This window comes from Misgurnus anguillicaudatus, chromosome 24, assembly GCF_027580225.2.
Source record: "Misgurnus anguillicaudatus chromosome 24, ASM2758022v2, whole genome shotgun sequence".
NCBI classification, from domain to species: domain Eukaryota; kingdom Metazoa; phylum Chordata; class Actinopteri; order Cypriniformes; family Cobitidae; genus Misgurnus; species Misgurnus anguillicaudatus.
This window is the reverse complement of record NC_073360.2, coordinates 20,346,736-20,364,338: the sequence shown is the minus strand read 5'-3', so window position 1 is coordinate 20,364,338 and position 17,603 is coordinate 20,346,736. Positions and strand designations below refer to the sequence as shown.

The following is a 17,603-nucleotide window of genomic DNA, read 5'->3' as shown; positions in this document are numbered from 1 at the left end:
CTTAGATGAACTGTCGCATACATTTTTTCTATGACGCTAAAGTTGCGTTAAAAAGTTTATATTTGGTTGCTCCAACCAGGCAGCTAACGCGCATGCGCTCTTGTAATGTTTCTCTGGCTACCAGTCAGGAGTTTCTGCAGTGAGACGCAATAGGCTTGTTCGACTTCACGCGGCGCCGCAAGAACCCCAAGCCGGACGACGCCAAAGCACCGCGAGAGCGACCTGCGAACTCATACGGAGGAATCTCCTTTAAATCGCTCTCGCGGTACTCCGACGCCATCCGGCCGAAGGCCCCCACGGCGCCGCACGAAGCCGAACAAGCCCAATGACTTTACCTTTGACAATTGGCTATTTTATTTAGAAGGCGGGACCTATTCCACCGTACCGCGCATTTTGCACTGACGTGACTTCTATAATTTTTATAATAATATTATAAATTGACCGTCTTGCTGTTATATCTAAAGTTTTCGCGACTCAAAGAGCACAGAGATGATAGCAAAGTAAAGCTAACGAAAGCAGCTATGACACCGAACGAGCAATCGTTATTATAATCCAAATGGGCAAACATTATTAAGCAAGTTGACCCTTGTACACAACAAAGTGGACTTTTAAAGCTGGAATAAGCATTAAACATTTCAATCGTCAAGAAAGGAATAACATGGATGGAACTTTCTTGGAAATAAGGATTGTGCATCACACACAGTCAGGTACAAGGAGGGAGAAGACTAACTTCTAACGTTATGGGTAAGACAAAAAGTTTAATTTTCGCTACTTGTTTATTGACTTATTAATAACATTTAGATAAAGAATATTTGCCGGTCGGGTCTGTTTCTTCCCGGACGGGTTCGGGTCCAGCTTTTAAATAATAGACGGGTCCGCGTCGGATCCGGGTCCAGCTTTTAAATAATAGACGGGTCCGGGTCGGTTCCGGGTCCAGCTTTCAAAAAAACAGACGGGTCCGGGTCGGTTCAGTGTAGCACATTTACGGGTCTGATCGGGTTCGGGTAGGAATTTTTGGACCCGTGTAGACCTCTAGTGCAGTGTGTACATTTTAGCGGCATCTAGTGGTAAGGTTGCGAATTGCAACCAACGGCTCAGTCCACTGCTCACCCCTCGCTTTTGAATCGCATGAGAAGCTACGTATCCGCCACCGGAAAAACATGTCATCGTCGGAGACAACTTAGTAAAAAACTTTGTCCATTAAGGGCTTCTGTCGAAACATGGCGGCACAAAATGGCGACTTCCATGTAAGGAGACCCTCGGTGTATGTAGAGAAAAACTTGTCATTCTCAGGTAATAAAAACATAACGGTTAATTAAAAAAGCCCCTGAACATATAGTTTTGTATATTATTTTGCATTTCTGTCAAGAGATCCTTCTAAATATTACACACTGCACCTTTAAGCACAAACATGTACAAACCCACACACCTACCGTCAGCAAACAGTTTATTATCCTCAACAACGTCTTTACTTAGGGTTAGGGTGTAGATATCAGAATAAGCTTAACAACAGCGAAATGCGATACTCACAATCGGCCTGAGCACAAATGAGACACGACATGCTGCTGTTGAAGAATGTTAGAAGCCCTGCTACGGCCATGCTGACGTCTGTGTTGGTGGGCCTGAGGTCCAGCGTAGTAAAGCGTGGAAACTGCACTTTCAGTATGTCCTCAGGAGCCACCTTTACATACGGCACCTGTATAGAAACACAGATCAGAAGACAGAGAATCAGGACTTTGTTTCCAGTACTGTGATGCATGTAAGTCTCGACAGAGTCTTTGCATTCTCATCAGAATATTTATCTATGTTATGCCTAAAACTCAGCAAAATCTTAAAAAACCCCTCTGGATGTAGTTAACAATAAAATAGGCTTTTTAGATTACTAATTGAATTGTTTTGAAATCCAGAGACAATAGGGTAAGTATTGGCTTGACATGAGTAATGACATGCAAAAGGATGTAAATTTTAAGTCAATTAATCTCTTTGCTGCAGGAATTACTAGTTGGTTAGGAAGGATAGATAAATAATCAGCTGGTTTCATCTTCTGCCGATCAAATCCGTTTGGAAAAGTTTATTCAAGAAACATGTTTAAAACCAACTGGAACCTTTGGATAAAAACTAGGAACCTTTTATCAATAAAGTTTAATTTGTTAACATCCGTTCACTACTTAAGTTACCATGGACTAATAAATAACAATACAGCATTTAATAATTTTAATTAATGGTGAATTTCAACATTTCAAAATTTCAACATAAATTTTTAAAATCAAAAGTTGTGTCGGTTAACATCGGGTAATACACAATAAATTGTATTGGCATTAAAGAGGACATATCACGAAAATCTGACTTTTTTCATGTTTAAATGCTATAATTGGGTGTCCGGTGCTTCTATCAATCTAGAAAATGTGAAAAAGATCAACCCAGTTACTTAGTTTTGGTAAACCATTCTCTGCAAGCATGTGAAAAAAAGCTCATTAAAATTTGGCTCCCCCTGTGATGTCAGAAGGGGATAATACCGCCCCTTAATCTGCACTATCCATTTTTGCACACACCTACAAAGTGACAATTTTAACATGCTATAATAAATGATCTATATGGTATTTTGAGCTAGAACTTCACACATGTACTCTGGAGACACCAACAATTTATTTGACATCTTAAAAAAGTCTTGTGAAATGGTCCCTTTAACTAACATTAACAAAGATCAATAAATGCTGTAAAATATATTGCTCTATGTTAGCTCTTATGCACTAACTAATATTAATTATCAGTGTAATTGTTACCCACAAACTAGAAAAATTAATTTTCCATTAATCAGTTTTAACCATCCTGACCCATTTACCCAATAATAAAGTACAAGTGAGATGTGTGTATTCAAACAAAGGACATTTGGATCACCTTTGACATGTGGCTGAATTTAGGAGAAACAATACACTTGTATCAAACAAAAACCAAGCCACCATCCGTCCCTCCACCCCTGGAGACCTCAGTGTTGGTTGCTCTCTAATTTGATATGTGCTGATGTGTGGGTGTGTCTGGGTTCAGGTAAGTGGGTGAGTGCTAGGCTCAGCGGGGCTTGAAGGGGATGCTAGAGGACGAAGGCGAGTTGGATAGGGTCTCTTCATCACAGCAGATTGCCTGTCTGCACCTGGCCATGTGACCATGCATCGTTCGCACATGGACTTGTATTCCCAATTGGTTTTCCATCGTTTTCCATCAGGATGTAATGGAGTCCCCACCAGCCTGGATAGATGGGGCACATGAGTTCTCCAGCACTCAGGATTCTTCGAGACAGAGGTTTGCAGGGATGATGGTAATAGCCTTGCTTCAATGGTGAAACATGCAAGCCTCTGACCTTCCTGGAGCTGGGAAGATGCTCTATATTCACAATTCACAACTCATCTGTACAAACCCTTGTGCCACTGTAAGATACAGGCCAGGTGCATTTTACTTTACAGGAAGTTTGCCTTTCTTGAGCTTTGAAACATCAATTGAAAAGGAAGACGAATTAACACTGGATAGCAAATCCAGAAAGTGAACTGACGTAGACTGGCATCCTATAGTACTGTCATGGGTTAAGTAGCAGTACCAGATCAATTGGTGCGCTCTCCCAAAATGACCAAAGATGAGCTTTCATGCAAGTAGACCTTGGTTCAAACCTTGACCGCTTCCAAATTAACCAAGCAATATTGTAATTAAACCTGATCACTCTCATTGTATTGAAAAATGATCTTTGACTTCTTTGGCATTTCAGAGGAAATGCCAATATGAGTATGAGGGCAGTTAGATAATGACAGAAGTTTCAGTTTAAGCAGAAGCTGGAAATAGTTTGGACAGATCAAACTTATCACGTAATTTTAGGATTTTTCAATAATATTATGATACGCTATTTCAATTAACCAATTAATGCAAAAAAAAAATGCATTTAAATTTCACTTGGCTAAAAAATGTAAGGAAGGAAACGTGCTTTAAAATGGGCATGATGCTTCTGCTACTAAGTTAATTAAACAAAAGGCACGTTTGGATTTTTGCAGATGACAGTCAGATTTGATTCCTTGAACTAATTGCAGATTCAAAGCAGAGTTCTTGGAAAACAACATAGAAAAAATATCTTCTGAGAAAGCTGCTACTTCATATGAGAACATATGTGAAATGTCTCCACCTGACCTTAAGCGTCTTAGGAGTGGGAGGTATTTAAGGAAACAAAGGAAGAAGTCAGCTGGGTTCACCATCATTATTATCAAAACTTATAGTGATGGAAAATCAACCAAAGACTTACTATCACACTCATGTCAAAATCGAACTACATGCTGCAATATACAAAGGACATGTCTGTGATGGATTGACAGAAAATTAAATATAACACAGAAAGGGTTCAAATTTTGTGGTTACAATACGTTGCATATGCATCAGAACATTCCAGGGTGCGTAAATAGAAAGCTTGCCCTAGTGGAGCCAATCTGGGCTACAGTATTGGAATTGTAGGCCAGACGGAGGGTTGTGTATGAGGGTAATTTCAGCCTGTCCATGTGCTGTCTGCTCCTGCGGGTTGACAGAGTGGCTGTCAGGCCTACAGATGCACGCTGACAAGCTTTTAATGAGGGACCCAAAAGAGCTCAGGCAAAAAGCCATGCAACGCTGCAGTATGCAATGTCTGGGCCTTACCTTTAATTTAAAGTCCCCCTGTGGTGGAAATCAAGTTTTTATTGTTGTTTATTTGTCTCTGTGGTGTTTTTAAGACAAACCATGTGCAAAATCACTGTATGAATGAAACTGGAGTTTTACAAAAACAGCCCCTAATCACCTTGGTTTCCTATGTCACAAACATGTAACTAATCACATCATCACAGTTGAACGAGTGGATCAGTAGTTCGAGACATAGATATTATGTATGAATGCTGCACAGACTTTGCTTCAGCTCTGCTTCTGTGATGCTCACACGTGCTGCTTACACGGGCAATGCTTGTTGAACCTGTTAACATCAGTGCTAAAAATATTTATTCTGCAAACACGCAATTCACTGATGTATTGTGTGAAACCAGACTTGGCATTTATGTGTCTGAAACTGCAGAATGTAACATCAATTTATACTGTATATGAAGAGTTTGGTTCCAAAAAGCAATAAACGCATTAAAAAAATTGTTACCACCAAAATCAGTATCAGGTCAGTATTAAAAAGTAAATTCTTAATCTTACGCAAAATCAATATCCGCCGTGTTATTCTGTCATCTTTTCTCCTTTTTTCCCAAAACGCAATAAATGCCACTCCTCCGTTTCTGTAGAATGCAATAAATTCGCTCAACAAATCACAGCGCACCATTCCACGCACTGTAAACAACAATGGCGGCACTTTGAATACACACTGAATCCTAGTTTTCCTCATCTACTTTGTATTAAAAAGTACTAAACCTGTGGTGGTTTTCTGTGGCGGGGAGGAAACGTAAGTTCTCACAGGTAAATTCTCACAGGACAGCAAGCTTCAGTCATGTTAACACACTGACCCCAGGGGATCTTATGAAAAACTTTTCATTATTTTACTCAAAGTCAATGAAAATCGAGCAGGACTAAAACATTCAAAAAAGTTCAGCGACGACGTCCCAAGTCTAACCGCAGGAATGACAGTGTTCTTAATATGACAAAGTAAGTGTTTTGATTAATGCCATTAATGTTTATTTTTAATAAGTGTATACCACTAGTCAACTAAATGAATATAACATGGCAAAGATGAACGCACATTTATATATTGATTACATTTTAGATTTTGAATATAGCATTTTTTTTTTTAAACTGCGGGAATATTTTTTAGTTTTTAAAATAAATCTTTGAAAATAAAATTATGGATTTAAAATTTTAATGTTATTTTAACCGAAAGATGCTATGTGAACGTTTGTAACAGAAAATAGTGTTTTTCATCTTGTCACTTTCTTGGTATAGAAAACACGTTTTTACAGAAATTAGTCAAAATGAATTTATTGCGTTTTGGAGCCAAACTCTTAGTGCGAAACTGTAAAGGCGGGGAATAATTTGCATATTCATATCTATGATCCGAGCTGTGTGATTGAGTAGAGGCGGAGTTTTGAATATTCATCAGTGTTGGCGGTACCGCACTACAAGTAAAGTGCATTACGTAATAATATTTCTTTTCTGAAGAAATTAATAAAGTAACGCATTACTTTTTAAATGTACACATTAATATTTGAGATACTTTTACAAAAAACAATGCAAGTTACTTTTTTAGTTTAATTAATTAATTACATTTGTTTTTGCTGAATTAAACTAAACGTAATCACATTATGCACTCTATGCGTACACGCCTGTGTGGGAACAGTTTGAGTCAGAAACTGAGATGGCAGGCCAGAGCTCGACATTTTTGTAATGAAATATGCAATTTCTGAATGCAGAACTTTTCAGTCATAAAAAACACCTGCAAGTCCTGAAAGAGATCAAGCCTCATCCAATTAAAATAACGCAAGACTAACTAAAAAGTAACGTAAGCATTACTTTCCTTGAGAAGTAACTAAGTAATACAATTAGTTACTTTTTTGGGAGTAACTTAATATTGTAATGCATTACTTTTAAAACTTTCCCCAACACTGATATTCATAGATCATGGTATGCCGAATGAGGCAAGGGTGTATAGTGACATTTATAGCCCGGTGCACACTGTGAGATTTCAGCCAGGCTTTAGATGTCTGAGACAAATTTTGAAATCCTAAAAGATTACTGGAATCCTAGCCTAAAATCTGCTGTCTTTGATCGCTAGTTTGACATATTCACAGACAGACGATTAATTACCTTTGCGATCAAAATTATGACACTATCCTGCTGTGTGACATCTCCTACGACAACCGGCAGATCAAGAACCAACAGAAGCATTAAACCCGATGGCGCAATTAGTACGACAACAACAAACCAACGCAGACAAAATGTCGAAAGGAGACAGGTGGACTGTACAGCAGGAAGAGAAACTTGTGAAGTTATGGAGAGAAAAAGAGTGCTTGTAAAACGTGTCATCGCCACTGTACCACGATAAGATAAAAAAGGAAGCAGCCTGTGGAGAAAACACGCGCGAAATACAAATATCAGGTACTCAGCTTTTCCATTTTTTATTTTTTGCTCGAGACAAGTCATGATTAAAATGAACACTAGATGTTGTTTCGGTTTGCTAGCCTTCGTTTCAGCATGTGTTCGCCCAGTCGTCGGCGATTAATGACGGAGGCAGTTGTTTGTTTGCGTGCGTCCAATTTTTTAAAGTCTTTAAACTTGTACAGTCTGACATTGATGGAAACTGAGATCATACAGTGTGACTACTATCTTGTTCGCACAGTGTGGCAAGCAACAATCCTAAAGGACTATTTAAAATCGCACAGTGTATACCGGGCTTAAGTCGTTTTAAATCATGAAGAAAATATTGTCACATATGCAACTTTTAAATATGCATATATTTACATATGAGATGTGATAAAATTATCGACCAAAGGCGGACTTCAATCAAGACCAGGAATTAGCTGAAGTGAATTGTGAGTTACTGGATGGGATGCTAGATTTTGGACATATTGTTAAAAGTTTGAATTGTAAGTGTAGATGTTTTTTAAATATTTAAATATTTATTTTTAGATATATTCATATCTTATTTATTTTGTGAATTCACAGGTTAACCATTTAAAAAATAGGTTGTTTTCCAACGTGATCTCATGAGAATACACGTGTATTTTTACATCTCAGTGTGGTTGTACAATACGTACATTTACTTACGTTTAAAACACACTGAAATGTATAATATCAACGTTTTGACAGGACTAATACGTTAATTATTAACGTATTTACAGCTTTACAAACGTACAAATTTGTACGCAAGTTATTCATAAATATTAAAATCGCGGCATTGGCATTTCTTACTCATAACAATGACATGTTTTCAATCATATTTTCTGACTTATTTATTTGAGACAGTTTACCCATTTACCTAATGAAATGATTATGATATTCAGAGAATTTCACAATATTAAACATTTTAAAACTTTAAAATGAATAGCATTTCTGTATTTAGTTTGTTTGCCATGACACAATACGTTATTATTACTACTAAGCAATAATTACAACAAAATACAACATAAATTCACAAAAGATGTTACTTTTATTCATTTGCTGTAATCGACATTTTTTAATTTCATACGATTGCGAGGAACAGATTCAAATTCAGCCCTGTATCGAGCGATCTTGATCCGAGTTCTCATCAGCAACCGTAAAGTCAGATCGCGCGTTCGTTAATGTGAATTCAAATATTCCGCCTCAAAAAGCTTTACGACACATTGCTTTACGGCAGTGATATCAAAAGCTCATTGGCTCTTTGAGTGCCACGTGACATATTTGCGTCATTTCCATTTCCGTTGGTGTACGTTTGAAATTAAAAAAGCGCGCCGTGACAGAGGGAAGCCGGATCAACGCTGATCAAACTCTTGGATTAATAACTTTAATACTTCTCTTTACTTTACTTCATACTCCAGAGAGGACCTTGGCTGCAGCACATTGTCATTTTAACTACTTTTGGTACTTATTTCAATATTCGCAATAAATAAGTTGTTGTGATTACACTTGTCTGTCTCTTAAGTTTTTTTAAACAGTAACGTTAAATGATTTTAATAAACTGTTTTGCGTAGGACTGTAGCACCTTAAAATATCTTTTGAATGCTATACTGTTACTAATATGTTCCTAAACATATCTGTCAGTTACGTTGCATAATATAAAAAGAATACATTACGTATTTAAACATTTTGTATGAAAAGAGTTTGGGTTTAGGGTAAGGTTTGGGTTTAGGGTAAGGTTTGGGGTAGGGTTAAGGTGGTAACATATTGCTAAAATGGTTAAAAGGAAATTATACAGCAATCTTTATGGAATGAAAGATACGTTAAGGTTTTACGTTTTTTAGCTGTCTAAATATAATGCTACGTTTAAATGTTGTAAATACGTCTACATTGTACGTTTTAGCATCTATTTAAACGTACAAAAAATATGTTTTTGTTTATTAAAGTTACGTGTAAATACTACGTATTAACAGTGAGACCAAGCTGTGTTTTCACACATTCTGTTTTTTTTTTGACTGTCAAATTTTAAATTCTTTTTTTTTATGAAATAAATGATTTGAACATCATGCTTTTAACAAACTGCCTTCAAGTAAATTCCACACAAACACTGTTTTCTCAAATAACCTAAAAATATCCAGACCCTGCTGAAAAAAACTTAAGAGCTTTGCTTTTGAACTTGTTAGCTGGTTTCTAGCTGGTCCATCTTGGACTAACAACAAATGAGCTACCAGCTGGTCATACCAGACTAAAGAGGACAAGCTGTTTTTTGGAACATGCTGGCCAGCTGACCAGCCAAAGGACCAGCTAACAGCTACCAAGGTCCAAAACACAACACTACACTGTAAGCCCGGATAAGTTGAATATACTTAAAAAAATGAAGCAAACTTGTTGCCCTAAAAACTTTAAGTAATGATTACTTAAAAAACTTTATGTAATGATTACTTAATCATATAAACTGTTCTAACAACAATTTTAAGTTGAATAGACTTCTTCCAATAATCCTGCACTCTTAACCCAGATTAGTTGACATTACTAGAAATTTGTGAGGAAACCCCTTGCATATAACTTTAGTTTTTATCACTTTATATTACTTTTGATGTAATAAATGGTATTATAACACAGAATTGATGACTGATTTTAAGTCAGTCATTGAATAAACGTGATTCTCCACAGAAACACACACAAAATGATGAGTGTTTTTGACATGCATTGTCAGTACTGTGGAGAGAAATACATTAACGTGTTCTGAACAGCCTTCATGTACGGAAACACTGATCACCTGAACGGTGACTTTACAAAATTATAATTTACAACAAAACAACATCAATAATATATGAGCTTAAACCTAAAATATTTTATTAACAAATATTTAAGTAGTGAAAGTTCTTATCAGTTTTTATTCTGTGAAAAAGCAGAAAATAATCAAAGTATTCAGGCGCAAAGGATTATGGGTATTCCTCACAACATGAACTAATAATTTTAAGTTCATTCTACTTGAATGTTTTAGTTTAATGGACTTTGTAAGCTTAAAAGTTAAATCAACTAAACTTTTTTAAGCTTTGGCTTCAAAACAGAAAATATTAAGTGATGTTTTTTTGATTGTTTAAGTAAAGACAATATCAGGGTTAACAGTGTAAGCTGAATTTTCAGGGTTGTTTTGATACAATATGTAGTGCGGTACACAAATCATTCAGTACTTCACTAAACTTTCACAATTTGGCCTTTTCAACCCTACTGTACACCTTGTTTTAATGTTTTGTCTGTGAGGTGAAGCTGTCCAACTCCATTCTACCTGTGGGCTCTGAACAAAAGCACATTCAGGAGGACGGACGATCTCGGGAGAAAGCTCTGGAGACTTTATGCCATATGGCAAGGTAAAGCATAATGAGATCTTACATCTGTTCCCTTATGTGCCAGAAGAACAAAACTCATGTTTAATAAAAGATCACAGAACCTTAACCAGGGCCATGGTGTCAAATGATACAGATGGACCCGGTGTTGTATAGTAAAGTCGGCCATATTTGTTCATTGATCAGTAGCGAACGACAAAGCCACGTTAGGTTCCCGCAGTGGCTCGTGCAGGTTGGTGGAGGCGGACGTATGCAGAAATCAGTGTCATCACTCAAAGACATGGAGATCAGCCATATGGGATGGCAGAATGGCTGGAGGGGCGTTGTGAATGATTGTGACATCGCACACCTCTCTAATGTGGTGCAATGGACCATGGGAAGTCAGCTGCTTGGGGAAAAACATACACACTCGAGCACTAAGTGGAGTAATCATGTTGTGGAGGCTACGTGAGTCCCGCCGATGGTCTCTGGTGGAGAAAGAAACGAGAAGAAAATACCACTGAGACCTTGGAGAAAAGCTCAGCATTGACCACAATCTCATTGATCAGCATGCTGGGAAAAAAGCGCACCTTCCTCAAGTTCAGGGTCCGGTTTCGCAAACATCGCTGCTGGTTAGGGAGAACATAGGGATCTTGTGAAAGACTGAAACGTTTTAAGCTGCGGGTCGTATTTTTTGACAGCGAAGGTGAAGCTGGAAAGGTGAAGCTCTGTTGATTCGAGGTGAACTGTACAAGTGTTGTCAATAAATTTCAAATAACACCAAACAGAGTGGATCCACAGGTGTGCGATCTCTGCTCATGCATTCAACCATTGTAAACAAATGTATGGTGCTCCATGTAAAGCAAAAAATCAATCTAGGACTAGTCAAGTGTAGTTAACCCTTTATGGTGATGTGCTGATTCCAGGTAACAGATTCGATTAGACTTGCTGTAGCAAAACACATTACCCACTTTGTGAATTCATAAATATATTCATCAAGTAGGAGAATCCAATACATCATTCATTATATTTACAAAATACCGGTAAAGAAAGAAAGTTACCTGTGGCGCGTGGCGAGCTCAGTGTTGTATTTTTAAATGGCGGGTTATGACTTCATATCCACAGTCCATATTTTGTTGTTTTCACATCTGTAGCAAACACTGACGGTCACGAAGTTGCTCATAACCAAACGACATTGCATTAGGCGACGTCAAATGTAACCTGCATCTAATACAACAGTATACTGTTTCCACATTAGGCTTACAGAGCGCGTGCTAAGGACGTCAGCAATTCAGCAAATAGATGGTAAGCTGTTTTAAACAACTTTGGTGAAGAAATGTGGATGTTCACTTCAGGTTTGCTAGACTTTTAAACAGTGCGTTATGATTGGCCCGAAGTTGTCAGCGCGGTCTGATGTCGTCCATTCTAAATGGCGGTAATCTATATTTTTTGTTCAAGCATAACGCTTACCGGTAAATTACTGGTAATCATACAACCTCTCTTACTGGTAAATTGGCAGCACTGATTTACCAGAAAGGTTCTGTTCACACATGACTGTTTACTGCAATTTACCAGTAAACTACCAGTAAAGACTGTATGTGTGAAAGGGACTACTGACAAAGATTAATAAATGCTATAAACTATATTGCTCATTGTTAGTTCGTGTTAGCTAATCCATTTATTAATAAATAATAAAATGTTAAATGTTAACAAATGCATTGCAACCTTATCATAAAGTGTACTAAAACTTTTTTACCCAACGTTAACAAAGTGTAACATAAAAAGCAAATAATGCGCGACTGTGTACCCATCCCTGCCCAGGAACTTTTTTGCAAACCTGATGAAACTTAAAATAATTCTGCTTTGCAGTGCCAGAGGGCTCAGCTGGGGTGTAGAAACCTGATCCATTCACACCTCCTCGATCGTACGGCGCTGCACCACGGATGACAATGAAACAAAGGCAGAATGGAAAACAGGTCCAATGTCTTTAGCATTTATCCATCAAATTAAAAACAAAGGGACGAATTGAATTTGAAAGGCTCCATCAAGCCAGAAGAGGTCTTGCGCGGTACTGTGCTGAAAACGAATCTTTTCAGCATGGAATAAAGAAAAGCATTCAATGGCCGTCGGTGTAAATTCGGGCGTGTGGGTGTCCCTCGATGGATCTGCGGCGTGACAGATCAATTGCACGGCAAAAGAGAGTTGAGCGGAGGTGCCATCAACAGCTGTGGAAGCCTAATTATCATCAGGTGGATAAGGACGCAGCACCTGCGTTTTGTTTGCACAGCGGCTGAAGTGCAGTGGCTGGCTTACCATGACACCATCATCCACTTCCGCAACAGGGTCCTTCTTATGAAATTAACACTTTGGAGGGAATTTTTAATAGGAGTGTGTCTTGTTCTTGTTTGTTCTGCAGTCAGGGCTCATATGCCCTGATTAAAGAACAGAAACGTAAACCAGTCTAATGCTGCGTTCACACCAAGCGTGAGTGATTTCAATGTTAAGTCAATGTGAAGAGGTGGAGGTCTCACGGCACGAATTTAGCTATGTAGTCGCGATTCCGCCTAATTCGTTCGTGCGAATGGTGCAAATTGAGTGTTGCCGCGGCAAAGGCGCGAATTAAAATTTAAACTTTAACGCGCCATGTTAGGAGCTAGCTCTAGTAGTGACATGATTACAGGAAGCGAGCAGAGTCGCAGAAGCCTCTCCCATGACGTGAATATCTCGATGACTAGAATTTTACATGCGAATGAAGCATGTAAACTCAAACTGTTCAGGCGGCAAACTAGGCACGGTACACGCGAATTTGACGGCTCAAACGCGGCTGGTGTGAACCCACAGTAATGCGGGTTTCATATAGGACGCGGTGTGTGCTGCGCTTTGAAACCCATTCATTTCAATGGCTTACGCCACGTGAGGACAGTTTGTTGTTGCGTCAAACAAAGCGAGAGCGCAGTGGAGCGCAGCTAGCATTCACGCCGCGGTCAAAGTTCAAAATAGTTTAACTTTTGCGCTGCGCTCTGTGACGATTACCCGCACGGCCAATAGAAACGGGGCATCCAAACATCCAAATCAAATTGGACGAAAAGCTTATACTGTGTGTTTCGCCTAGTTTGCCGCTTGAACAGTTTAAATGCATTCGCGCGTCTACAGCGAAGTAGACGCACAGAAAAAGCAAGCATTTAAAGCGCATCAGAGGCAAAATCCACTTCTTGTGGGACGGGGCAAGTGCTTTGCGGTTGTCTGTTTGCAAGCTGACTGATGTTGATTGTGCATTTATCAAGAGAGTTACTGGTTTGTATTTGGTCACCTTACTATAGGGGGAAAATAAACGGCGCGGGTCAATAAAGGTCACGTGTTTAAAAAGTGAAATGTGTATTTACAATTTACCAGGTTGCCCAATGTCCTCACTGACACTCTTCCATGCGATGTCCTTTTTATTCCTGTCTCTTTAGAAATAAAAACTTGTGTCGTATAGCTCCGGGTGACTGCTTACGGACATTATCAAGCGTTCCTTCATGTTGAATGGGTGACTCCGAGCAGGGCTGCCGCCACAGCAGCAAGCAGGCTCCTGATTGGTTAACGTGGCGCGAAAATCAGCAAAAGTTCAACCGCAAACCGCATCAGCTGCAAACTCGCCTCAAACGCGAAATGCACAAAAAGCACCATTCGCGCGTACCTCACCAGACGCTCAATTCACGCCATCTGCGCGAACTAGACGCGTGAATGAGGCTGATTTGCGTCTACCGCGTCAAACGCCTCATTCGCGCCACGAGACCTCCAGACGCGCGTCAACGCGTCTTCACATTGACTTAACATTGAAATCACTCATGCTTGACGCCTCTACCACAGCTGGTGTAAACTCAGAATAATACAAGTTTACGCTCCTACAGAGACATCAGAAGGAAAGCCGTGTCATGGAAACACGTAGCAATTCAAGTTGGCATGTCAGGTGTGTTTTAAGTCAGGTAGCTTGTTTTAGGTAGGCAGCTTAAAGTTACGTAACTATTTAAACCAAATATAACCACTGTAATTTATTGAAAACCCTGCCTACATTGGTCTGGCCAGCAGAGTGCAAATCCCTTGGCTGCGCAGAACCCTGCGGCGAGCGCAGCGCACACCGTGTATTATGTGAAAGCAGCATAAGTTGGCTTACGGGTCATTCTGTTCACATAGCAGATGACAGTCACAGCTCTAAAGGGGATCGCACACCGGCCGCGCAGCTCAGCGTCGCGTCTAGTCGCGCCTAGGACAACTCAGAGGTATTGTAAACCGGAAGTGCACGCTACATAGCGCGAGCTTCGTCAGATAGCGTCTACTTAAAAATGTAAAATATACGTTAGCAGCCAATGTTAATCGTTAAAGATTTGGGACAAATATGATGTTATTTAATGTTAAACTATGTGAGTGGCGCTCTGCCAGGCCCCACCTGGCGGCGCCGGTGTGCGTATACTCATAGAAAACAATGTGTTTGATATTTTTAGAACGGCGCGGTGCTGCCGTTGTGCGATCCCCTTAATACTGTCTGTTTAAATGAGCAACGAAGTCAAGTCCGTGTTCTATTCACATGTGATGCTTGTAACCATAGTCACAGATGTAAATGTCAAAGGTCGTGCTTTCCTTGTGAACAGAAGGTATTATCTTTGCATTGGGCTTAGTGTTGCATGGTGTAATTATATGTCATTTGCATGTTATACTAAATATCAAATGCAACACTCACAGTAAGTCGAGATGTTCTTACACTGTGGCATCTATAAAAGCCTATAAAAAAATCACAATATAGCGCAGCTGTCTGGTGTTGGAAAATCAACTGCACATCACATTACAAAAAAAATTCGGCACCATTTGTTGGGAAATTTTTACTTTACAAATGACAGACTTGGCCCGGGATTAATATCACAGAAAACCTACGCAATTATTGGAAATGACTAGAGGTCACCCGGTAATACTAATCCCATGTGCATATGGCTAAGGACTCAAGTAGCCTCATCTCAGCCATGATCTAGCTTATCTCACAGGATTTCAGATGTACAGTATTTTACGAGTGGACAGTAGTGAATAGTGCAAAAATAATTATTCGAAAAAAAAAAACAGTAATAAAACTCAACTTCAAACCATGCCACTAACCCCAAAGTCACAGGGATAAAAGCAACTTGTGCAAAAATGTAATGTGTTCATACAATTTATTGCAAATTAGCTTCCTCGTAAAATACGTACAAATTGCCATGAGATTGTGTTGGACGACGGCATTCTGGTGCTGTGTGAACGTGGCCCAAGTGTCAAAAACTTCTTTGAAACCATCCAACAGACCACCCTGTCAAGGCTTGTAGACCAGCAAATAGGTTTCGGCATTAGCACTGACTGTATATCACTGAATGTAGAGGATCAGCAGTGCAGTAGTTATGCATCATTTAAGGCAAAATGTATTTTAAAGTATTCTGCCATTAGGAGTCTTTGCGTCATACACCGTCTAAGTTTTCATAGCTTAATCACCAGGACTGACCTCTCAACCTCTTTCTTTCGGGTTCACCAGCCAGAAACTCTCCACAAACCTGGAGCGATGGCAGATTCGGGTGAATTACATTTACATACATTGACATTCTTAGCAGATGCTTGCTTACTCGAGAGGCTTACAATGCAGCGTACAAATCACATTAACGGCAAGTTACTGGCACAAATCACATCGCTGGCAATTCTCCAATCGTACAGTTGAATGTGTGCACATGGATTAGTTAAAGAAAAGATAGATAATCAAATAAGCAAAAGCTGGGGGGTGAAAAAACGCTCATGTAGGTCTACCAGCAAAGTGATAGCATTCAGACTAGCCTGAAACAACACACCAAAAAAAGATAAACACAGCTCTGTGGTTTGCTCTGTTGGGTTCATCTTTTGCCAGTGTTTCTGTGCGTCACCCTGATGTGACCTGCTGGTCATATTTCATTATTCATGCTTGACCATGTGGAGTAATCCTAATTCAATATGCAACATCACTGATAAACTGAAAGACTCCAGCTAACCGAGCTGCTGTAGCTAACTGAAAATGCTTCTGTTTTTATATTTTCCTAGTTTAGTTTTTATTACAAATGAATAAAAATGTAATATTGTTTTGGTATGTGTTCTTAAACACGTCTCACTTATTTTGCATCATAACATGTATTTGTTTTTAATATTTCCTTAAACACTCTGCCAATTTGAAGCTAAAATCAGGTTTTAAACTTTAACACGACAGAGTTTATGATTTTAAAACCCAGAATATCTGAAAATATACATTATAAAACAATATAAAATATTCAAATATACTACACAATAAATAATAAAAAAATAAACATCCCCACTATAGCACAGAGTAGCCCTGAAGAGTAAAAAGGTGATTTGAATATCGGCACATGAATGGCATTTCTAATACAATATTTTTATATTCATATATTCAGCAAAGGTATCAGATGCCACAGAAAGTTTGCATTACACTGGGGTCTCTCTCTCTCTCTCTCTCTCTCTCTCTCTCTCTCTCTCTCTCTCTCTCTCTCTCACATAAACCCACTTTGTTATCAAGTTCGAAGGCCTCAGTCCTGCTGTGCTACAAACTAACCATTCATATTAATGTTAAAATTATAGGAACGCCTATTTTACTCACATTTGTCCTACGATAGTTTTTTCTGTGGTGATTTAACTTAGTCAAGATTTAATTTGCTTGATCAACTTTTTTTTATATGTTTATTTAAAAGGGACAGAAACAAAGAAGAAACAACAAGATTAAATAAAATACAATATACAGAGAATTAAAAAAAGTCTGTTAGAATAAATTTCAAGTGGCCTGGCAAAGCATTTCATAATTTTGAAAAGGCAGTTTGGGCAAATAATGTTCTGTGGTAAGGGATAATGCAATTGCCATTTAACGCTTCTCGGGTTGGATCTGATACAATTTTGCAGTCTAGTTATTAGTTTGCAAAGACTAATAACATACCAAGGCCCCTCCATGGTCCTGGTCAGTTTGTTAAAAGGACACCTGTACTTGACTTACAGGAAACAAATTCATTTAAGTATTATATATGGTCAGTGTTTAGTAAGTTAATCAAAAAAAGTAATGTATTGCTAGTTACGAATTACAGGTACATCTTCAATCTGGTAATTAGATTACTGTACAAATTACTCTCTCCAAAAATTATTTAATTACTAATTACTTTCTAA

At 38.7% G+C, this 17,603-nt stretch overlaps 1 protein-coding gene across 3 annotated transcripts in view; it reads right to left on the bottom strand.

The window, feature by feature from the left end:
• grik4 (glutamate receptor, ionotropic, kainate 4) overlaps positions 1–17,603 on the bottom strand; it is a 548,585-nt gene that overhangs the window by 161,082 nt on the left and 369,900 nt on the right. For all 3 annotated transcript variants that reach the window (XM_055196455.2, XM_055196452.2, XM_055196453.2), the window contains exon 6: positions 1,531–1,696. In XM_055196455.2, the coding sequence (XP_055052430.1) occupies positions 1,531–1,696 (166 nt within the window). The remainder of the gene's footprint in view (positions 1–1,530; positions 1,697–17,603) is intronic.